At 72.7% G+C, this 21,908-nt stretch overlaps 2 protein-coding genes across 2 annotated transcripts in view; one reads left to right on the top strand and one right to left on the bottom strand.

Moving 5' to 3' along the window:
- POLN (DNA polymerase nu) overlaps positions 1–10,609 on the top strand; it is an 87,950-nt gene extending 77,341 nt beyond the window's left edge. The window contains exons 20-25 of the mRNA XM_045834588.1: positions 575–706; positions 1,514–1,624; positions 3,026–3,104; positions 8,275–8,342; positions 9,225–9,286; positions 10,317–10,609. Coding sequence (XP_045690544.1) covers positions 575–706; positions 1,514–1,624; positions 3,026–3,104; positions 8,275–8,342; positions 9,225–9,286; positions 10,317–10,502 — 638 coding nt within the window. The 3' untranslated portion in view covers positions 10,503–10,609. The remainder of the gene's footprint in view (positions 1–574; positions 707–1,513; positions 1,625–3,025; positions 3,105–8,274; positions 8,343–9,224; positions 9,287–10,316) is intronic.
- Positions 10,610–14,994: 4,385 nt separating this feature from the next.
- On the bottom strand, positions 14,995–20,895 carry NAT8L (N-acetyltransferase 8 like). The gene is made up of 3 exons (XM_045833950.1): positions 20,233–20,895; positions 18,898–19,062; positions 14,995–16,447 (listed from the first exon to the last, which is right to left on the bottom strand). Exons 1-3 carry the CDS (start codon positions 20,573–20,575, stop codon positions 16,080–16,082), a joined length of 876 nt encoding a protein of 291 aa, XP_045689906.1. The 5' UTR covers positions 20,576–20,895; the 3' UTR covers positions 14,995–16,079.
- Positions 20,896–21,908: the final 1,013 nt, after the last annotated feature.

The raw sequence follows: 21,908 nt of genomic DNA, 5'->3' as shown, positions 1-21,908 counted from the left end.
AGCACCTTCATCCAGAAGGCTGTGCTGGGACCTGGGGTGCCATCCTGGGACTCAGGGTGCTGCCCTGACCACAGGCCTTGCTGCAAGAAGCGTCATCAGAGTACCTGCGTCCCCAGGAAGCAAACACTGGCTGGACCAAAAGTGCTTGTCTCACAGTGACATTCGAAGGACGGACCTCCGGGGTCCCGTTCCCCCTGATGTGGCAGCGGGGCGTCCCCTCCTCGTCTTCCTCTGTGCCCGGCCAGCTGGGCGCCGGGCTGCACCTGCTCCGGGCACGGCTGCAGCCGCAGCACCTGGCGGGCACTCAGCCGACACGGGGAATGAACACATGGGTGCTGCCCCAGGTGGGCCAGCACCTGGCACTCAGTTGTGAAGCCAAAAGCCGCCACCACCCTGACCAATCAGAAGAGACCCGTGGTGCCGGCTGGTCCTCGCTCAACTCACCGCGTGTCCAGGAGGCCTCCTGTTGGCTTGCTCCTCCGCGCCTGGGGGTCCCTGCCTAGGGGCTTGTGCGCTCGGTCCCCGCCATGTGGGGGTCAGGGCTGCTCCTGACCTTCGTGTTCTGCTCACACAGGGAAGGAGCGGCTTGCTGCTTGCCTTGGGGTGACTGTTCAAGAAGCCTCCCAGTTTCTGGAGAGTTTTTTGCAGAAGTACAAGAAAATCAAGGACTTCGCCCAGGCAACCATTGCCGGGTGTCGCCAGACAGGTGGGCCAGCGGAGCAGCAGCCGGCGCCATCGGCAGGCCCCCCCCCCACCCCCCGACGTCTGACCTGCGGCAGCTGGGTGGCCCCGCTCCTCTGGCCAGTGGCTGGGCAGACGGCGGGGCGGGGGGTTGGCGGTGGGGCCTGGGGGGTGGGGACGGGGCGAGTGTCCAGCCCCTGCCGCGTGCACGGGGCCGAAAGGCTCCACCTGACGGGGCCCGGAGCTGGGCTGCGCCCGAGGCACCGAAGCCAACAAGGGTGCGTGAGAAAAGGGCCGCTGCTCAGACACAGCCAGCAGCGGGGAGCACGCGCTCCCCGAGAAACACGTGCGCAGCCACGGCACCAGCCAGAGCGAGCTCCTCGGCCACAGCGGGGCCCACGCACGGGGGGTCTCACGTCCGTCTGCACGCGTGGCCGTGTGTGCGCCCACCTGTTGGACAGGCACGGCACCCCGAACCCACCGGGACTGGAAAGGAAGCCCGGGGAGGTCAGGCGTGGCAGTGAAGTGTCCCACCCGGACAGCAGCGGTCCAGCCAGCGCCGGGAGCTGGGGGAGAGCTTCGAGAGGGGCTGTGGACACGGGCGGCGTGTGCTCCGCACGAGGCCTGTGGGGAGGAGGGCAGAGTGAGCGTCAGCGAGAAGGAAGTGAGTGTGACTCGTGCCACCAGGCGGGCGGCGGCCCCTCCTCCTGCCGCCGCGTGCGCCTCCCACCACAGGCCGGCCGGCCTGACTCGGAGGGGGCTGCACCCACGGGGCGCCACACGGCCGGTCCGCCGCTCCCCCTCACCCCGCTCTCCTTGGTGCGCCCCCCAGGCCACGTGACGTCCCTCATGGGCAGGAGGAGACCGCTGCCGGCGATCCACTCGCGGGACCAGCAGCTCCGGGCCCAGGCCGAGCGGCAGGCGGTGAACTTCGTGGTGCAAGGTACCCGTGGGGCCCCTGCCCTTCCCGGGCCAGCAGCGGCAGGGCCAGGGACACCGACCAGACTGCTGTCCCCATATCTCCTGCTTCTGCCCTCCCTGGCAGGCACTGCTGGGAGGCGGTGGTGGAGTGGGCCAGAAGGTGGGATGCGTTCAGCATGTGGTGACCTCTACAGTTACAACATTGCCCCCAAAGGACGGTCTGGAGCAGGGCTGCCTGTGTCTGCACGGGGCCCTGGGGCCCTAGGAGTTTACCCAGCTGGGCATGAGGGCCGGGCCCTGGGCCTGGGACTGTCTGTCGTGCCCTCAGGCCTGGCAGCCTAAGGGCTCGAGCAGGGCACCCACACACGGCGAGTCCCTGCCACCACAGCCCCTGCACCCGCCCCCCCGTCCTCGGCCCCCCCGGCCCCCGCCACGGGAAGCAGCTGGCGGTGACACCACACTGTTTGCCTCCAGTTACGAAAACACCTTAGTCACCCTCAGCCACAGCTCACAAATAGCTCATGTGTCTGCGTGGGGCTGCAGTGAGAGATGGAGCCACGGGCCTCTCGCCCTGCGCGCCGTGAGCCGTCCTGGCTCGGCCTCCGGGTCGGCTGGGAGTCGGGCGTCGCCCCAGCCAGGACTGCACAGGGCACAGAGGCAGAGCCCAGGCCCCGAGCCCAGCCCGAGGGCGCCCACTGCGCCACCCCACCCGCGGGGGGCTGTTCTGCAGCGAGAGGGTGGCCGGGGACCCCAGCAGAGGGGGAGGGGGACAAAGGCCGAGGCCCAGCCAACCCCACGGAGAGGCACAGGGAGGGCAGGACGGGCTCAGCGGGAGCCTTCCCAAGCCGTCTCCCAGCGTGACGGGCAGACGAGAGCCCGGCAAACGCGGAGACGCCTCTGGTTGTGAGGCAGGCTCCCGGGCGTGAGGGAGGCGCGGGCCATGAACACGGGTCTCTGTCCCCTGGGCGTGTGCACGGCGCGGGGCTGGCGTGTGCCCTGGGTTGAGCGAGGGGCTGTGGAAGCAGTGCTGGGGAGTCCTTCCCGTGAGGGCTGCGCACCCGAGGGCTGCACGGGCCACCGAGCCCACCTGGGCCTCTGGGCAGGGGCCTGGGACGAGCCGCGGCCGGCGCCTGCGGGGAAGGTCTGCCTCCGCGAGGTGGACACGCACGCCAGCAAGCCACGGCGCCCGCCTCGCCAGGGCGGCCCTGCCGAGGTCCCTGGATGTGGGCGGGCGTCCCCCTGGCCGAGTCCGGACGAGGCCGCGGCTGGGTCTGCACTCACCTGCGGGCCTGAGCGGGGACCGTGAGGTGGTGGACCGGCGGTTGGGGGTCAGCGTGGAAAGCCAGGACAGCCGGCTAGTGCCGGGCAGTCCCTGCGGGGACGGGCCCGACACTGCCCGTGAGACCGGACCTCTGGCCCGCAGGCTCGGCCGCAGACCTCTGCAAGATGGCCATGACCCACATCTTCGCTGCAGTGGCCGCCTCCCCCACCCTGACCGCCAGGTCAGTGAGGGTGTGGCCGGCGCGGTGGGTGTGTGCCCCTGCCTCCCCCGGGGCGGGGGGGCCTGCTGCTCCACGGCTGGCCCGCACGCACGCACGCACGCACGCACTCCAGGCCTCCCGCCCGCCGTGGCCCTGGGTCATGATTCCGACGAGGTCACCACCCCCCAGCAAGGGGACCCCTTGAGTCTGAGCCCCCCTCAGCACTCCTGGGAGGGCCCTCTCCTCCCCCGGGCGGGGCCACGCACACGGGGGCTGCTCAGAGCCGCACGCGTGACGACAGACGCTCTCCCCGGGGCCTCTCCGGGCGGGCCCTCCCCTCGGGGCTTCTGGACCCCTTTGGGTGCAGCCGCTGCCCGCCTGCCTGCCCGCGCACCCTCAGACAGGACGCGGGCTCCTGCTGCCGCCCCTGCTGGGGCTCCGGCACACCTTGGAGGTGGGGCCGTGCCAGGGTTGCCAGGCACAGCTCTCCGTCCTGCCTCGGCTGCGGTTGCCCCCGGGCCCACTCCCTGAGTGTCCGGGGAGCTGGGTGACAAGGCGCCCTGGCCCAGAACCACCCGACCCAGCTCACCAGCTCCTGGCCCTGCGTGCCAGGCGGCCAGCCTGAAGTCCCCAGACAAGCCAGCACGTCAGACTCCAGTGGGTCTGGCCACCCCCTCCTTCGCCCCTGGGCACACCTGCCGGAGGGTCCCGCCCCCCCAAGCGGACGGCATGCCCGCCGCTGAGGACCGGCTCACAGCAGATGGGCAGCACTTCTCTGGACGACCACGAAACGTGCCGTGGCCTCACCAGCCCCACCCCCGGGGGCGTCACGCCCCCCCCCCCAGCCCCCACGGGCAGGCGTGTCCAGCAGAGGCCAGCTGGGTCTATTCTCCTGCCGCCTTTGGGCATCGGGACCTGCGTGCCTGTGGCCGCCCCGTCCCACCTGAGGGTCCACTCCCCCTGGGCCTCCGACGCCGTTTTGCCCTCCGTGGGCGTGACTTCTTCCTCACCTGGAACCTTCCGTCTTTCCGCACAGCCACCTGCTCGCTCTCTCCACGCGATTCCTGCCGTTGTTCGCTTTGGCTTCTGAGCCTGTGTGCCTTGGGCGCTCTCAGCAACGTCACACACGAGCGCGTGCCGGGCGAAGGCCACCCCGGGGCTGCGGAGTGGCGTCCTGGTCAGGGGAGGGGAGGGGCCGTCCCCGGGCCGCACAGAACCCCTGTCGGCCACCCCCCTTCGCACCCTCTGTCCACGCTCCGCCTCCCACCCCAGCGAGGGGCGGCCAGGCAGGGGGCCGGGCCTGGGCGGCCCCCCGCCCCACGCCCCCGGGCTGAGACCCCAGAGGCCCTGCTGTCCCTGCCCCGCAGTGGGTGCTGCGTCTCTGGCTTCAGTGGGGACAGCGGAGGCAGGAGCAGACGGGACAGTGCTGCGCCCTCCCTGAGTCTCTGCTGCGCAGCCTCCCGCGGCCCCCGAGCCCGGGCAGCCCGCCCAGGGGGGCGGCTCTGTGGGGTGCGCTGGGGGGAGGGGGCGAGGGCCCCGAGCTCGCTCGCCCTTGAGGCGCGTCCTCCCGCGTCCGTGCCGGCGGGAGTCGAGAGAGGCTGGTCCGCTGCAGGCTGTGTGGGCTGGGCAAGGACGCTGCTGCGTGAGGGCCTGGGGTCCTTTCAGGGACAGAGCCCGAGGTGGGCCTCACAGCTCTCGCCCGGGACACGAACAGCCCGGCCGACCACCTGTCCGTCGTCAGCCCCCGCTGGCTTCAGGCGTGCTTTCCGTGACAGAGCGCACCGTGCCGCCGCAGAAGCCCGGGCAGGCGGGTGGGCTCGGCGGGGTTCCCGCTCTGTGCTTCCTGGGCGTGGCCTGCTTGCCCCAGAGCGGCCCCTGGGAGGGCCCGGGCCTGTGTGCAGGGGGGACGCGGGCGGGCTTCCAGTGCGGCGTCTGCCTGCAGCAGCCCGAGCACCGGGTGTGTCCAGGCGGCCCGTGGTCGTGCAGGGACACCCCGCCGCGAGAGCCCCACCCCGTCAACCCAGGTCCCCTGTGGGCTGCAATCTCGGGGCAGGTCCCCTGCTGCCCACAGACCCACAGCAAGCCGGCCACCTGAGCTCTGCCGTCGGTCAGCTGGGACCCCGCTCGTCTCCGGCGCCGTCCTCGGAGCTGGTGGGCCCGGGGACGGGGCCCCTGGGAGAAGTCCTTGCTGGGCAGCAGCGTGGGGGGCTGGAGAGAAGCCTGGGGCGCTGTCGGCCCCCGCACCTGCGCGAGGAGCGGGGGAACCGAGGCTCAGAGCACGACCCAGCGCATCCACATCCACTCAGCTGGACCGGCCCGGGCTTCCCCGCTGGGAGCCGCGGCCTCGCCTCGCCCTGTGCTTCCGAGACAGGACCGGGAGCCCTGGCTGCAGCCACGGCCGAGGGGGCAGCCCCAGGGGGACACCCAGTCCTCGCCCGGGACAGCAGGGCGCCTGCGGGCACTGGCGGACGGGTGCTCGCCCCGGGCGTCCTCTGACCTCTGGCTGCCTTCCCGGGTGGCAGCACCCAGGGCACCCCCTGGCCAGGCCTGTGGCCAGGTCTGTGGCCAGGTCTCAGCCAGCACCCCAGGGCACTCGCCCCTCGGCCTCCAAAAGGGGCAAAGACAGTGCCCCAGGCGCAGGGGAGGCAGGGGGGCTGCCACTCGGAGAGCATGGCCTCGGAGGACTGTGCTGGGGGTGAGGCAGGACCTGGACTCGCCGGCCTGGAGAGGGAGGGGGCTGCGGGGAACCCTGGAGGAGAGCCCCGGGCTGGTCTGGAGGGCGGACAAGGACGCCTTGGGGGGGACTCGGAGCAGCTCCGGGGCCAGGCTTGGCCGGCACAGAGGGGCTCGGCCCGGGGGGGTAGGGGGGCACCGCCCCAGGGACAGGAGACGAGGCCCCTTGGGAGCGGCCCTGGCTGGCACGGCGTGGCGCTGCTCTGCGCCCTCAGCGACGGTCACGGCGCAGGGCCACGGGGGGAGTCACCACAGCGGTCAGCCGGCCCCCGGAGCAGCGGCCCCGAGGCCTGTGTCCCGGGCCCCGCACCCCACGCCTCTCCCCGCGCCTCTCCCCGCGCCCCAGTTTCCAGCGAGAACCCTGGCTGTGAGGGGATGTGTGAGTGACTCACAGCCCAGGCCTATTCCTGGGTCGCCGCCGCCGCACCGCGCCCAGGGCCCTGCCGCGTGATCTCGGGCGCGGCCGCCCTGGCGTCTGTCTGGGGAGAGGTGTCTGCCGGTCTGAGCGCTGAGTCCCCGCGGGAGCCGCGGCCCCACCGCGGCCGAGCAGTCAGTCAGAGGCGGCGCCAGTGCTGCCCGCCTGCCCCGACGTCCGGAAGGGCAGCGCCCACCGCCCTGGACCGCAGAGAACATGGGCCCCCCGCCCGGGGGCCGCTCGGGGCCTGGGCCCCGCAGGATGGCCTGGGGAGTCTCCCCCGTGGGGACGTGCTCTCTCGCGTGGTGACCCGGCCTGAGGCGCCCAGAGCACCACGGGTGCCGGCTTCGGTTCCGAGGTTCCGGACAGCAGGGCTGGGGCCCCCACCTCACCCCCGGTCCTGTCCCTCCTGATGCTGCACTGGGAGTGGGAGTGGCTGCTGTGGCTGTCGTGGTGCCTTCTGGGCAGAGAGAAAGCAGTGACGGGCCAGTCCGCCCTGGAGGGGCCTGCCTGGGGCCCCCATCCCGTCTGGGAGCCAGCCTCGGACACAGCCCATGCCCAGCCCGGGACCCACAGAGGGGCGGGGTGCAGGGGAGACACCCCCTGAGTCTCTGCTGCAGGGTCCTGCACATCTTCCACAGAAAGTGTGCGCTGTCCATCTGCCCCGGGGTTGGAGAGCTGCCCGCCCCCAGCCCGGGCCCCCTCCACATGCCCGCCACCTGCCTGTGGGCCTCGCCACACCCTCCCTGTCAGCCCCCCGCCTGGTCAGTCTGGGCCCCCCGCTCCACCATGCGGGGCGGTCTGCCTGCCGCCCCTTCGTGTCCACGCTGCGCCTGCCAGGCAGGAGGCGGCAGGACTGGACACAGCCCTGCCTCTGAAGGCCTCGCCCTGGACACTGCAGCCAGGTCGCACGGGGGGCAGGGCACACGGGACCCCTCACACCCACCGACCTTCCCCGAGGGCCACAGACGCCCGAGGTGGCCCTGTGGGTCAGCGCTCCACACCTCCCCCTCCCCCAGGGGGCAGGGGCGCCACCTCCATCCACCGAGGGAGGGGCAGACGTCCCCTGCCCAGGACGCAGGAGCCGGCCCAGACCCTCCTCCGGTGAGCAGGGGCGGCCCAGCTGCAGGACCACCCTGTGCAGCCGGCTCAGAGCTTCGGAGCCGTCCTGGGTGGGCTGGTCCTGGGTGGGCTGCGGCTCCGTGCCCGCCCCCGCCCCACACACACCTTCACACCCACTGCCCCGTCAGCCTCACCGAAGTCTGAGCCCTGCTGAGGCCCTGCCCCTGGGCAGGCATGGAGGGGCTCGGAGGGGCGGCCTCCAGTGATGAGGACTCAGGCCTGTGATGGGGCATGGTGGGGGGGGCGTGGGGGGGTGCGGGGCCGAGGCCCCCACGAGAGGGAAGACGCACCCGGTCCCGGCCAGCCGGGGCAGCTGGGGCGTGCAGGTGTTGTGTTTGCAGTGTGGCATTTTGAGTGTGCTTTCCACGTTTCATTAGGTGTTCCTTCGACTGCAGAAGTGAACTTGGAAAAGGAGTGTCCCTCCCATCGCCACCCCCCCCACCCCCCCGAAGTAGTGTTCAGGGCGGGAGGTGCGCCTGCCCGCCCGCACAGCCGGTGGTCAGTGGAGACCCTCCTCCCAAGCCCTCACCGGGGCCCGACGCCCCCCAGGGCTCTTCCTGCTCGCTGCGTGGGCCTTCTGCCCCGCGCGCCCTCGCCAGGTCCCCCGGGGGGGGGGCAGCCCTCCCTCTGGGCCCTCCGCCTCCACTCACAGGTCACTTCCGGCCTGCGCCCCCTCCTCCCCGGAGGCGCCCAGGTGGCAGGGTGACCCAGGCAGCAGCCCCCTGCTGGGCCCTGCCACACCCCACTGAGCTGCAGCCTCCCCCACTCCCTGCGCCAGACTGGGAGGGGGGCCAGCCCACGGCCTCGCCTGCACCCCTGTGCGCACGCCCCCCGGGGGGTGCCCCCTTGCTGGGCAGACCGAGGGAGGCGTCCTCACTGCCCCGTCGAGGGGTGACTCGCTGCCCGCTGTGTGTGTTCCAGGCTGGTCGCCCAGATCCACGACGAGCTGCTGTTTGAGGTGGAAGACCCTCAGATTGCTGAGTTCGCAGGTGAGCCCCGAGGGGGACGGGGACGCTGTTGTCTCAGGGAGGGGAGCTCCGGCGTCTCCGGGTCTGGTCAGGAGTCTGCAGGGGGGGGGGGGGGCGGGGGCAGGCTGCGTCCCCGCCTCTCGCTGCGTGTGCCCTGCACCCTAACCCGGCAGCCCTCGGGACCGGCGCTCCACCAGGGCCCCAGCCTGGGCGGCTGCCTTCTCCGGGTGGGGGGGTCCCGCCTGCTGGCGGGGGCGGGTGCTCCCACTCTGGCCTCGCTGGCGAGAACGGGCGGGCCGAGGCTGAGGCCGAGTCTGCCTGCTCCTGGGTGTCCCTGTCCAAGCCTCCGTACTGAGGTGTCGGGCAGCTCGGGAGGACGGAACGAAGGGCCCCCCATTCACTGAAGGGGCGGCCAACTCCGAGGGGCCGAGCCACACCGGCCTGCACCCCGCCAGGCCGCCCCCTCCGGGCCGAGCGCAGCTGCTCACAGTGGCCGTGGGGCCGCCGCACCAGCCAGGGGCTGCCCGACGGGCCCTTGAGCCCTGTTGCCTGGACTCGCTCTGGGACCTGGGAGGGCACAGCGGCCCCCGCCCTGGCTGCCTCCCCCCTCTGGGCCCCTGGGGCTCTGGGTGACACCCGCCTGGCCCTGCAGGCACCCTGAGGGGGAGGGAGGCCCACAGCTGAGAAGCCTGGGGGTGGGGCCTCGGCACTGCGGGGCCAGGAGGACCCTCCCCACCTGGGGGCCCACAGTCGGGACAGTTAAGGGGCCTTCAGGCCTGTGCCGTGGACGTGGCCGGGGGAGCAGGAGCCACGCCCGGAGCGCAGGGGGCAGGCAGAGGACTGGGGTTCTCACGGCCCCACTCTGCCCTGGGACTGAGCACCACCCTTCCCCCCCCCACCCAGCTCTTGTCAGGGGAGCCATGGAGTCCGTGCAGCACGTGAGGGCCCTGGAGCTGCGGCTGCAGGTGAGGGGGAGGGGCAGGGGCCAGGTGGTCACCCCCAGGTGGGAAAGAGCCCCGCTCCCTCCCCCAGGGCAGGTGAGCCGGGACAGGGCATGGCCCCAGCCCGGCCTGCAGCACCCGAGCCCCCAGGCTGCCCCCCCCCGCCTTGTGAGGAGCTAAGCCACCCTGGGTGACGAGGGGTGGCCCCTCTGCCTGGCGAGAGCAGCAGTGGGTGTCCTCGGGAGCCGGGCCAGGTGTCCCTCGAGGCTTGGCAAGGAGGGTTGTCCGGCTCCACCCAGGGCTGCCCCCACCTGCCCCAGGGGCTCCCTGGGCCCTGCCGAGCCAGGTCCCCACCCCTGTCCTGCCCAGCCACCCCTCTGAGGGGCTCCCCAGGGCCGCGGGAGGAGGGAAGGGCGGCGAGGCGGCGGAGACCCCAAAGCCTGTGCAGACCACCTGGGCTGGACAGACATTCCTGCCTCTGTCCCTGTCTCTCTGGAGGGCGTTCTGGCCCACAGGCACCTGGGAGCCCCCAGCAGGCAGGTGCTCCCCTCCTCCAGCCTCCCCCGTGGCTGCAGGCCCCACTGCGTGCCCCGGGACCCCACGGGGCACCTCTCGCCTCCTCCCCCAGCAGTGGCTGACGGGTGCAGCCAGACGCAGGGGGACTTCCATTCCCTGGGGACCCAGACCCCCCCCCACCGTATTCCTACAGCTGGCAGGGGCTACGGCTCTGGGCAGCCCCTCCCCCGACCCTACTGAGAGGGAGCTGTTGAGCCATGGCCCAGAGTCCTGCGCAAGGCCCCGGGGAGGACTCCCTGGCACCTCTCAGGGCCCGCCAGCCCCCCAGGGAGCAGGGCCCCGAGGTCGCCTGCACAGGTAGGGCGCCTTGCCCGGCCCCGCCCCTGCAGGCACGCGGGTGCTGGCGGGTCAGGTGGGTGGCTCCGCAGAATGGACGGGGTGTGGACGTGGTGTGAGCCTGCCTGCCTGTCCCTGGGAGCGTGCGTCCGTCCTGCCTGTGCGCCGTGGCCTGGTGCTCACCTCTGGCCGCCATCCACAGGTGCCCCTGAAGGTGAGCCTGAGTGCGGGCCGCTCCTGGGGACACCTGGTGCCCCTGCAGGAGGCCCCGGACCCTCGGCCACACCCACGTCCTGCGGAGTCTCCAAGCAACCGCCAGGCCGCCGCCGGGCCCCTGGTCAGCACCTGCACCCCGCGCCTGCATTTCCCCCCTGGATTCTGTCTGTAGCCCCAGGCGACAGCGGGAGGACAGAACCGGTTTCCACCGGCCCAGGCCGTGGCCTTGCCCATGGTCAGCGGCTGCCTGTCTGTGCCAGCAGAACCCGGCTGCAGAGGGTTCTGGGCCGTGCCCTGGAGTAAACGCCGCACACCACGCTGTCCCTGTGCCTGTCTGGGCGACTTCCTTCCGGGGCTGGGGGACGCCCACAGTCCGCAGCCCCCAGGCCCACATCAGGGCGAGCACCCAGGGCCGGTGGCCGGGGCCGGGCGGTCGCCCCATGAGCCTCAGGCAGGCCCACAGCCAGGCCCTGGGGTCAGGCCGGATCCCCGAGCCCCATCCACTCTCCAAGCAGGTGCCCCAGGCCCTCGGGGCCCAGGCAAGGGCCCAGCTGGGCACCCCAGCAGCCTCGCAGCAGCCTGAGAGGCGACCCCTGCATGGAAGGGCTGAGTCACAGGTAGCAGCACGCAGGGCTGGCAAGAGCCCGGCTGGGACTGCAGCCCGGACCCCGCCCCTGCTCTGTGGCCTCGGCCCCGCCCTGGGCCCCGGCGCCCATTTCCAGACCTCCCCGGCCCCCTGAAGGGCCTCCGCCCCTCCCACCAGCCCCCTCGTCTGGCCCCGGGCTCCGACCTGTCGGGGGCCGGGCAACGTGCCGACAGGCGCCCAGACGCGCCTCCCGCCTGAGCTGAGGCTGCTCTCCTGAGAGCGTGGCCGCCGGGTGTCCGTGCTGCCAGCCCCGCAGAGCCCACCGGACACGGCCGGGCCTCCTCTGGGGACCGTGCTCGGCCCAGCACAGCCCCACCCCTCTCACAGCTCCCAGACCCCGCCTCCAGTCTCGGAGCAGTGGGGCCTGTGCGGTGCCCCTCTGCGGGCGGCCGGGCCCTCAGGCACAGCCACTGGAGGCCCCGGCTCGGGGAGGCCTGCTCAGAACCAAGGCCCGGCCTGGGGGACAGCCTGGCCCACGGGAGCCTTCCTCCTTCCGCAGGGAGGAAGCCGAGGGGCTGCCCGTCCTGGGACCCGTCCGTCAGGCTCTGCGACCCGCTGACCCCGGCCTGACTCGGACGGTCCCAGGGAGGAGGGCACACCCACCTGTGCGCTCCGGGGGGTGCAGCACAGGCGCTGCGGGAGGGGCTGTGTGGGCGCGGGCCAGGGTGCGGGGCCGGTCAGCAAGGCCGGGTGTCCCCCGCCCCCCGCCCCGACCTCTCCCCATCCCACCCCCCACGTCGCTGCCCCTCCCTCACAGACTGCAGGCCCCACTGCTCCCCCCACGGGGCCGAGGCCAGCAGCGGACACGCCGGCCTGCGGCGCAGCCCCCTGCAGGGGCAGCCAGCCAGGGACAGGGCCCCTCGGCCCCTCGGCCTGCGGGGGCACCGCCCAGGGTCTGCAGAACGGCGGCCCCACCCGGCGTGCAGGGCTGGGGTCGCTCAGGGAGGCTCGGAGCCGGTTCCGTTGACTTGGGCTTTATTGAACATGGCAGCGCCAGGGCCCTGCAGGCAGTGCCGCCGGGCCCCGCCCCCCAACCAGGCCCCTCGGAGGCTGCGCCCCCACCCATGCGGCCCCAGCTCCTCCGGAACTCAGCCCACCGCCACGCCAGCCACCCCCGGGGGCTGTGTGGGCCCCTCCCGGGGTCTCGGGACGGCTGCCCGAGGGCGGGTCGCGGACGGGGAACCACGTAGCACTGCCACGGGCTCGGGTGGACCCGGCCGAAGACTTGGTGTCCACAGCAGCAGCGGCCACGCAGCCTGGCTGAGCCGGCTCCTCTGTGTCCCCAGATCTGATCCTGGCGCCCCCCCCCCCCGCTCCCCCGCCCCCCCCCCCCCGCCGCCGTGTGCCCAGAGACCCCGGCAAACACGGACCGGGGTCCGGCACCCTGCCTGGGGGGACACCACGGTCACAGCCACGGGGCCGCAGGCCCCACCCCACAGCAGCAGCACCCGGGGCACAGCCCCCCCGCCCAGGCTCCCCGCCGGTCACCACACACGGGCGCACATTCACGTCACACATGCACACGGGCACACAGACACGCTTGCACACATCAGAGGCACGCCCCTTCATTTGTTCACATGGCTACTTATTGCTGTTAAAAAAAGTGCATCCGACGATGGCACCCCAGGCCCGCCCTCCCACGGCACCCCCGACCGTGTGCCCGGCACCGAGGGGCGCACCGTCCAGGGTCGGCCCCTGCCCGGCCCAGGCCACGCGCCCCACGCGCCCCACGCGCCCCACGCAGAGGGCTGCCTTCACAGGGACGTGGGCCCGAGGCCCACACCGACACGCGTGGCTTCAGGTGGACGCAGCAGCGATGCCGCCCCCCCCGTCCCCCCCCGCGGGTGCTCCCTGGGCGCCACCCGGTCCCCAGAGCAGCCCCAGCACTGTGCCTGCCAGCTCCAGGGCGGGGGGCCCCCATCGGCCCTGGGCCTGCCAGCGCGCCGCCTCGCCCCCGAGAGGTCGGGGCCGGGCCCTGTGGCCCTGAGCACCGCCCAAGCGCTTGCTGGACACCCTGAGAAGCCACCTGGGGAGCATGTTGTCCCCCACCTCCCCCAAGGGTCTTCTTGAGGACGGGGACCCAAAGCAGGAAGGGGCCACCCACCCACGGGGCCTCCCAGCCTGACCTTTAGCCCCCCAGGACAGGCCTTCCACCCGCTCAGGGCAGGCCGTCCCCGGCCCACCACCGCCTCCACCCAAGGGTGGCAGAGGGAGGCCACGCTGGACGTGGGTGGGGTGGAAGGTGGGTCACATTGCCCTGGCCCCCCACCGGGCCTGGCCCCAGGGCTGGCCGCGGCACCTGCCGCCCCCCGCCCCTGGGAGCCAGCTGTCTGCAGAGCCCTGCCCGTGCGGCGGGGCCTGCCTTGGGGTGGCCCAGCAGCCACACTCCGGGACCCTGGTGGCACTGGAGCCCTGTGCTGCCCTGGTCACACCACAGGAGCTGCCCGTCCAAGAAAGACGTTCCGGAACACTCCACAAAGGCTCCCAGACAACGAGGGTCCTGGCAGCCCGGACCCCTGAGCGCGGACGCCCGGCCCAGGGCTGCCCTTCCCTGAGCCTCGCCAAGCAGCCATGGGGCCGGCCACAGCTGAGAAGCTGGCGGGACTGCCACTGAGCAGGGCCCCCAAAGGTCGCTTCACGGAGGCAGAAGTCACATCGCGATTTCTACACACAAAACCCACATCGCAGGGCACGTTTGCGGATCAGGCAGCGCCCAGGCCGGGGGGATGCGGCCAGCCAGGGTGGCCCCCACCCCAGGGTGCCTGGTCTCCGGCCGAGGGGGAGGACGGGAGACCTGCTCCTGGGGGACCTCAGGGTCTGCGGAGCTGAACGCTGGCGAGGCCCAGTCCAGGGCGCAGGGCACGCCCCTGCCCCTCGGTGGCTGGCCAGGCGTCAGGGCCCAGGCACTCGGCCGCCCTGCCACAGCCTCCTGACTTCCCTCCCAAGTCCCGGCAGCAGCCAAGGGCAGCGAGGAAGGTCAGGTCCAGGCAGCGTCCACCCTCTCTAAACCGTCTGATCGGGGGAGACACAGCAGCCCACCCACGTCCCCCTCAGACAGGCGCCCGCGGAACACGCAGTGGCCACACCGCTGTCCAGGAGCAACATCCCCCGGGCGCCGTGGTCAGCGTCAACCAGACATGGGCAGCTCCGGGGTGCAGGCTCTGCCGCGGCCACAGGCTCCACCCACCTGCCCCCACCCCAGGGCTCAGAGGCTCCAAAGGCACAGGCTCAGAGGAAGCTGCTGGCACCCCTGCGCTGTCCCAGCGTGCGCCACCGCGCCGACCCCACAAGGCCACCGCCCACCCCAGGCCCCCCGGCGACTGAGGTCGCCCTAAGCCCAAACCCAGCCGAACGGAAAGAGGAGAAAGGCACAGCTGTTTCCGTTTTGCTAAAACACTTTACGTCTGTCTGTATAATCCAGGTTAACAAAATCTGAGAACTGCAAGAAAATAGGGTGCCGATTTCTGTACAGTCTACAAAACTCCCACCCCGGGCGGGGCCCGGGCGCCACCAGGGGTATGTACAGGGGAGCGGGGTCTGTACAGGGCTCTGCAAGTATCGCGTCGCCGGCAGCGCAGAACGCGCCGCGGGAGCGGGCATCCCGCTCACACTCTGATTTCCGAAGGGCCTTTCACGAGCGTCCCCTCCGTGGTCCCGCAGGCGGGCCCCGGGCCGGCGGCCCCCTCAGCCTGCCATTCCCCCTTCCTGCAGACCCCCGAGTAAAGGGGTCTCCGTGGCCGGGTCCAGGCTCACAGCAGGGCATCCAGCCACCGCCAGCCTGTGCCATCCGGGTCCCCCCCGCGCCCGACAGCCCCGGCGGCCGCCGACCTCCACGGCCGGCTGCGCACAGGCGGCCCCCAGCCACGGTGGGCGGCGAGGCCACCGGCCCCTCCAGGAGGCTGCGGCACGTCGGGGCTGGGTGGGGCCGCCCACAGCCTCCCACAGACCGGGAAAACGATGCTACATCAGGGTCTCCCTCCAGATTCCGGACTTCAAACCCCCCCACCCACCCCCACCACACTGGGCCAGAAACAGTGCATGTGCTAGACCACACACCGGTGCGTGTGTGTGCTCGCGTGTGAAGGTACGAACTACCGTTTTGTCCCGAGAATTAAAGACATGCAGAGTGCTATTCTGTCTAAGTAACTTATTAAAAAATAGGTCGGTTCCAGGCCGGGAGAAGCTGTGGGCTCGGTGGCGGTGGCGGCGGCCTCGGTTAGTAAGATTCACAGGGCAGGGCCCGTGGGCTGTGAGGCGGGGAGGTCCCGGGCAGGCGGAGCGGCCGCCGGGGCTAGCTGGCGCCGGGGGAGAGGCTCCCGACCCGCTCTCCTGAAGGGCCTTGACCGAGGCTGTGCCCTGGGTTGCTATGGGAACCACACCTGGGTGTTGGCTCCAATCAGCAAAGCCCAGGCAGGGGAGGGGCAGGGACCGAAAGGAAAGAAGGTGATTGGGTGTCAAAGCAAAGCTGAACTGGGCGCAGCAAGGGGCTGGCGGGACCGGCCCTCGCGAGAGCAGGGGGCCGCCGGGGCTGGCTCGGGGCTGGGCAGGGGCGCTCTCCAGTCCGGGCCCGGTGGGCAGGGCGGCAAGGCGGGCGCCGCGGGCATGCAGCATGCTGCAGCCAGGCCACGTGCTCGGCATGCACAGAGCGGAGGGGCCCTTGGGGCCGCGGCCGGCCGGCCCAGCAGGCCACGCCTCCTGGGGAGCGACGGCCGGGCCGGAGCCTGGCTGGTGGCCAGGCGTCTGCTGGGCAGGGCTCCCCTGCCGAGGTTCTGTGCTCCGGCGGGCCAGGCCGGGCCCGCCTGGACGGCCTCGGGCCGGGAGCCCCGGGAGCCAGAGCCGGGCCCCTGCGTGGGCAGGTGGTGGTCGGTGCCGCCACTCCTCAGGGCGGGGCCCGCAGGCTGAGGAGGGCGGGGCCCAGCGGCGGCGGCCCCACCCCCCCGAGAGTCCCGGACGAGCGGCGGCCCCGCCCCCACAAGCAGCCAGAGAACCGCGGGGTGTTGAGAACGGGAGAACCCGGCAGGTGCGCCGAGGCGAGCGTCTGAGAGCGGCCCGGGCGGCGGGCGGGCGGGCGCAGGTGGACGGGCGGCGGCGGGCGGGCGGCGGTCACTCCTCGCGCAGCTGCAGGCGGTAGCGGTGGTAGCGGACCTGGAAGAAGAGGCGCTCGGGCAGCGAGAGGGTCATGCCGGGCAGCACGTAGTGGTCACTGGAGCCCATGTGTCTGAAGCCCAGCGACTCGTAGAGCTTGTGGGCGGCCACCTTGACGGCGGTGGTGCCCAGCACGACCGCCGAGTAGTCGTGCACCAGCGCGAACTCCAGCACCTTGCGGCCCAGCGCCTTGGCGATGCCCTTGCCGCGGAAGCGCGAGTCCACGGACATGCGCAGGAGCTCCACGGTGTTGTCCGCCTCGTGGGCCCGCGCCGCCACGATGCCCACCACGTTGCCGTCCAGCACCGCCACCCAGAAGCAGGAGCCTGCGGGGGACAGGGCGGTCAGGGCTGCGGCTGCCCCGGGGGCCCAGCATGGCCCCTGGCCCTGGGCCCGAACTCCACCCCCCACCCCTGGTGCCCAGGCAGGCCCCTCCCCTGCCCAGCGACCCCCGCCGAATGCCCGGAGAGCTACGGGGAACCACAGAGAGGCCACGGTGCAGCCGACCTGCCCTGGCTCCCAGCCACCTGGCGCCCACCGCCCTCATCCCCAGGTGTCCACACCAGGGAGCCAGGTGCCAGGAGGGAGCATCGGGAAGGCTCCGTACAGTGGGAGCTGAGAAGGTCCGGGAAGGCGGGCCAGGGCGGCAGAAAGGGCCAGAACCTCGGGGGGTCTCGGAAGGTCTCGGGGGCCTGTGGCCGAGCCAGCCCTGGGGCCTCCTCTCTCCGGGGTCAGAGGCTGCTGGGCTGGGAGCCCCAGGGCCTCCAGCAGGCTCAGGGGAGGTCTGCCGACACTTGAGAAACCCCAGTGAGGAGACTGGGACGGCCCGGGGCGCCGCCCCCACTGACCCTGGCCTCTCCTGGGCAGCCAGCCCGGGGACCAGGCCAGCTGTCCCCAGCCCTGGCCCCGGCCCATCACAGCCCCGGGCAGAGCGGGGAGGTTGGAGCAGGCCCCAGGGAACAAGGCCTCAGCAAGGAGGGGAGCGGGAGCAAAGACCAGAGGACTTCGGGGCTGCAGGGCGCCGGCCCCTGGGAGCGCCCGGGGCGACCGGCAACCAAAGGCCCAGAGGCAGTGGGGGGCAAGGGCTGGCTGGGGGCGGGGGGCTCCCACTCTGAGGGGCCTGGCCTGTGCCCACCCTGCTCGTGGACACCCCAGCCCCCGCCTCTGGGCTCTCCCACCCCAACTCCCCCCGAGAGTGGCCAAACTCTGTCCCCCAAAGCTCTGCCGCTGAGCCCTGCCCAGAAGACACTCCGCACTCCCCCACCGGCCCCGGGGCCCCCACCGCCTGGCCTCCCTGCAGCACCCGCCCCCCCGTCAGGCCAGCAGCTCAGGCTGCAAGGCTTCCCATCGTCTCCGGCCACACTCCGAGGCCTGACCCGGGCTCGAGCGTGGTGGGGTCAGCTGAGCTGGGTGCTGAGGGCATGCTGCCCCTGACTGTCAACCCACCGGCCCGCCCGCCCCGCCCACCACAGGTCAGGGCAGTCCTGGGAACCTTGCCCCTCCCGGGCCTCAGTTTCCCCGTAAGTCCAGCACGGCCCCGTCAGCTACTGCCCAGCCACTCTGCCCCCAGGGGCCTTTCTCAGACCCTCCGGACGTCTCAGAGGGTGGCACGGGTCCCCTCCCGACGTCACGCTCAGGCAGACTGCCACCCGAGAGTGGGTGCAGGCCGGAGCGCAGGGTCCCCGAGCCACATCCTGCCCCCAGCGAGCCCCCTTCGGCTCCCGTGGCCCCTGCCCCCGGGTCACAGGCAGAGCCAGGCTGCAGCGAGGGCTCCACCAGGCTGACAAGGTGCTTTGTCTGGGCTCGGGGAAGGGTTAGGGAAAACAAAGGTGCCCAAGGCCAGCCAGCCAGGGGCGGGGTGGGGGCGGGTGGGACCAGCCTCCATTGGAGCCGGCAGTGCCAGGGAGGGTCGCCCGTGCTCTGGGGCACCCTGCCTATCTTCTCCCCCGCTGTCCTTTCCTGACACTCCCCAGACTCTTGCTAGATAGACCTCAACCAACCATCCGGGCCCATCCTGTCCCCTCCCCTCCACCCAGGGAGACCCCCACACCCCAGAGGGCCACACTGAGGAATCTGTCGTCGGCTCCAGGCATGGAGAAGCCCGGGGCCTGTGTCCCAGGACCTGGCCTGCCTGGAGGGCAGACAGGGCCCCCCCGGACCAGGTCCGGGCCCCTCCCTGGGCAGGAGGCCTTGCTAGGGGCCTGGGGCGAGACCCAGCCAGCAGGGCCCCAAGGAGCTGGGAAGCCAGGAGTTGCCCCACCAGGCTACTGCCTGGGGCCGGGGCTCACTGAGTGGCCCACAGACCAGAAAGGGCTGAAACGTAGGGTCCCTGCCGCCCTGCCACACACGCCCCCACACTGGGACCCAGGCGCCAGGCCAGCCCAGCAGCCAGCAGGGCCCCAAGGAGCAGCTGGGACCAGATGGGGCCCGTGACACCGAGGAGGGCCCACCCTCGGCGAGCGCCAGGAGAGGGCAGAGGGCAGCCCCCTTCAGGGGGTGACAGACTGAGGCCCCCAGGGGCCCACATGGACACTCAGGGACCTTGGTTCAGCCCCCGGGGCCTGGGGGTTCTGCCTGCCAGTCTCTGCCAGCCCACTGCACCCCGACTCTCTGCCAGAAGTCCAGTGCCGGGGCCCACCCTTGCCTGGCCCTTCCCCCCAGGGCTGGCAGGAGGCTGCTGGGCTGAGGGCGAGCCTGGCCCTGCCGGAGGGGCGGCTGGTGGGGGCCGGAGGGGCAGAGAGAGAAAGAGGAGGGGCTGGGGCCCTCGGGGACTCACCGGGGGGCTTCATGTAGTACTGCTCGATGTCGGCCATGTCGGTGTGCAGGGCGCAGTCCAGGTAGGCCAGGACCACCTTGCGGCTGTAGTAGTAGCGCAGCCCCAGCAGCACTGCCGTCACCAGGGCGGTCAGCAGCAGCGAGCGGGTGAGGCCGAAGCACAGCGCTGCGGGGACACGGAGCCCGGTGAGGGGACACGGGGAGGACATGGGGGCGGGGGTGCGGCAGGGGTCAGGGCGAGGGAGGGGGCCTGTGCCCCTGGGGGCCACGCTCGGCAGGGCCCCTGGTACAGGAGCCCGTAGAGAAGAACAGGGGTGGAGGGCAGAGCCCACCAAAATCGCCAGGACTTCTTTCTGGAGGAGCAGTGGGGTCATCTCAGCCGTCTCCACCATCCAGGCCGCCCGTCACACCCCCTTTGTAAGGACAGGCTGCCCACGAGGGCAGGTGGGAGCAGCCCTGGGGGGCTCTGGGAGGGGTCCGCACCCACCACCTGTAGTCTTGAGGAGTGGGGGTAGGGCCGGCTCTGGCCCGCTGGGAAGCCAGGCGTTGCCCCATCAGGCTCCTGCCTGGGGCCTGGGAGGGGCCTTCAAACCCAAGGCCCCAGGACCACCCTCCGGGGGGCCCAACCAGAGCCAGCTTCCGACCACCCCCCACCCCCAGGATAATGCAGGGACGCCCAAAGTGGCTCTCGCCCCATCCGAGTGGCCAAGAGGCCCACGCGCTGCAGTGACAGTTGTCACTGCTCATGACCTTGGGAGAGTCGCACCCCACCCCCAAGCCTCAAGCGCCTCATCTGTGCAATGGGGAGAAACGCGGCAGGGAAAGCGCCCCGAGGAGGCCCGAGCGGGACTGCCCACTCCGAGGGCCCCAGCCCCCGGCGCGCGTCCTCTGTGCACGCCGCCCGGCACCCCGGGAGCTGGCTGTCGTCCCTCATAAATTAGCACTTGGAGCCGCCGAGGCAGCCTCCCCCGCCGCGCGGATTATATTTAGTCACACGCGGCCGGCGCGGAGAATCGGCTTCGGAGCTACCTGCCGTCGCCGCCCCCACCGGGACGGCCGGCAGGGACAAGCGGGGACGATGGTGGAGACCCCCGCGCGCCGCCCCCGCCCCGCTTTCGTTCCCACGCCCCCGCCCGGCGCGCCCTGGCCTAGAGCCCAGCCCGCCCCGCCGCGGGAGGCCACCGCGCCGGGCCGCCGCAGAGCGCGGAGTACGCGGGTGCCTGTCCGCTCCCCTCCCGGGCTGCGTCCTGGGCCGGAGGTGGGCGAGTGGGGCCCTGTGCCTGTGTCCCGGAGGGGCCCGGCGGGCACGGACTGCGGCAGGTCCCAGCGCACTGACCGGCCAGCAGGGCGTAGAGCAGCTGCGTGCGCGGGTGCTGCCGCAGGCCGCGGAAGGCCGTGTTGGGGATGCGCTCCATGATGCCGTCGTAGAAGATGCGGCGCGCCGCCTCCTGCTCGGCCGCGCGGAACTCGCGGATGTACACGCCGCGCCCCTCCGGCGGACCCGCGTCCTCCGCACCGCCCAGGGGCTGGGGCTCGGGTGGGGGCGCGGCGGGCAGCGGGGGCCACATGGCGCCGGCGGCGGCGAGCAGCGCGTCCTTCTTGGCCCCCGGTAGCGCCTCATGGTCCTCGGCGGCCACGATCTTCGTCTCGCAGACCATGTCGGGAGGCTCACAATGCATGCACCCGGCCGGGAGGCGCAGCGCGGGGAGGCGGGCCGGGCTGCGGGCCGGCACAGCCCCGGCCCAGGGCAAGGGCGCGGCGCCCTCGGACCCGCGGCGACGGCAGCGGTGGCGGCTCAGGAGCGCGGGGCGGAGGCGGCGGGCGGCCGGGGCGCGCGCTGGGAGCTGCGCCGCATTTTGGAGAAGTATTTATAATGCAGCGGCGCCGGTGCAGTCGCGGCGCCCGGGGTCCCGCAGGGTCCTAGCGTCCACTGCATTGGCTGCCGAGGGTCACCATGTGATCTGGGGGTGGGAGCAGACGCCGCCTCCGCGCCCGCCCGATGGCACACTTGGGCGCTGCGGCGCGGCCGGGCGCGGGCAGTCAGCGGGGATGTGCCCGGGCGGGGGCGGCGCGGGCGGCCGGGGGAGGCGGGCGACGAGTGAGCGCGCGGCCGGGGTTCCGGGCTCGGAGGGGTCGCTGCGTGTGGCTCCGGGCCGGACGCCTCCCGCCGGGGCCCTGCGTCCCCGCGCCGCCGCCGCTCCGCGCGGTCCTGGGAGCGCCGGGACTTGGGACCCGGCCTCCGGATCTCTCAGCACCGCGTCCTCCTCTTCCTCTTCAGCCGCCGGGCGCAGTCACGAAAGCACCTCCACCTCCCTCCCCATTGTCTGAACGCGGCGCCCCGCGGGGTCCTAGGAGGGGGCACCCCGGCTTCCCCCGCCCGGCGCCCCTGGGAACGTGCGCCCGGGGCCGCGCGGGCTGGGGGCGCGGGGATGCGACCGGAGCGTGGTCGGTGTCCGCGTCGCCCAGCGCTGCGCCCCTCGCTCGAACAAGAGACACCCGTTGCGGGCAGCGGGGAGGGAGGTGCGAGGGCCCGCAGGACCCCTCCCGGACCGGCCCCCGCCTTCCGCGGCCCGCGCATGCGCCCTACGATCTCGGTGCAGGTGCAGGGAGTGCGCTGACGGAGTCCTCCGGCCCCTGCGCGCCGGGCCGGCTGACGCCGCGGGCCACGGGCGAGGGTGGAAGTGGGGGAACGGGTATCCCCAGAACCCCCCACCACTTGACGCACCCGGCCCCCCGCAGCTCTGCACCCCCTCTCCTTGCCGCGCACTTCCCCGGAGGTGACCTCCCAGGGCAGCCCGGAGCGAGGTCCCCGTGCCTGCGCTGCGGATGGGGACGACGCCCAGGGGTCGGGGCCTGAGGACCCTCGGCCCGCGCGGGGGCCCAGTGAGGCGGCCGCAGTCGCCCGGGGTCCTTCAAGGGACTGACTACCCTTTGACGTGGCCCTAAGGGACCCAGACCGAGGAGCTGAACTTGTCCGTGGCCAGGGCTGTCGCGGGCGGGAGGACGCGGCCG

Source organism: Phyllostomus hastatus, unplaced genomic scaffold (genome assembly GCF_019186645.2).
Source record: "Phyllostomus hastatus isolate PE091 unplaced genomic scaffold, TTU_PhHast_1.1 phas_contig_196, whole genome shotgun sequence".
NCBI classification, from domain to species: domain Eukaryota; kingdom Metazoa; phylum Chordata; class Mammalia; order Chiroptera; family Phyllostomidae; genus Phyllostomus; species Phyllostomus hastatus.
This window is presented reverse-complemented; position numbering and strand designations above follow the sequence as displayed.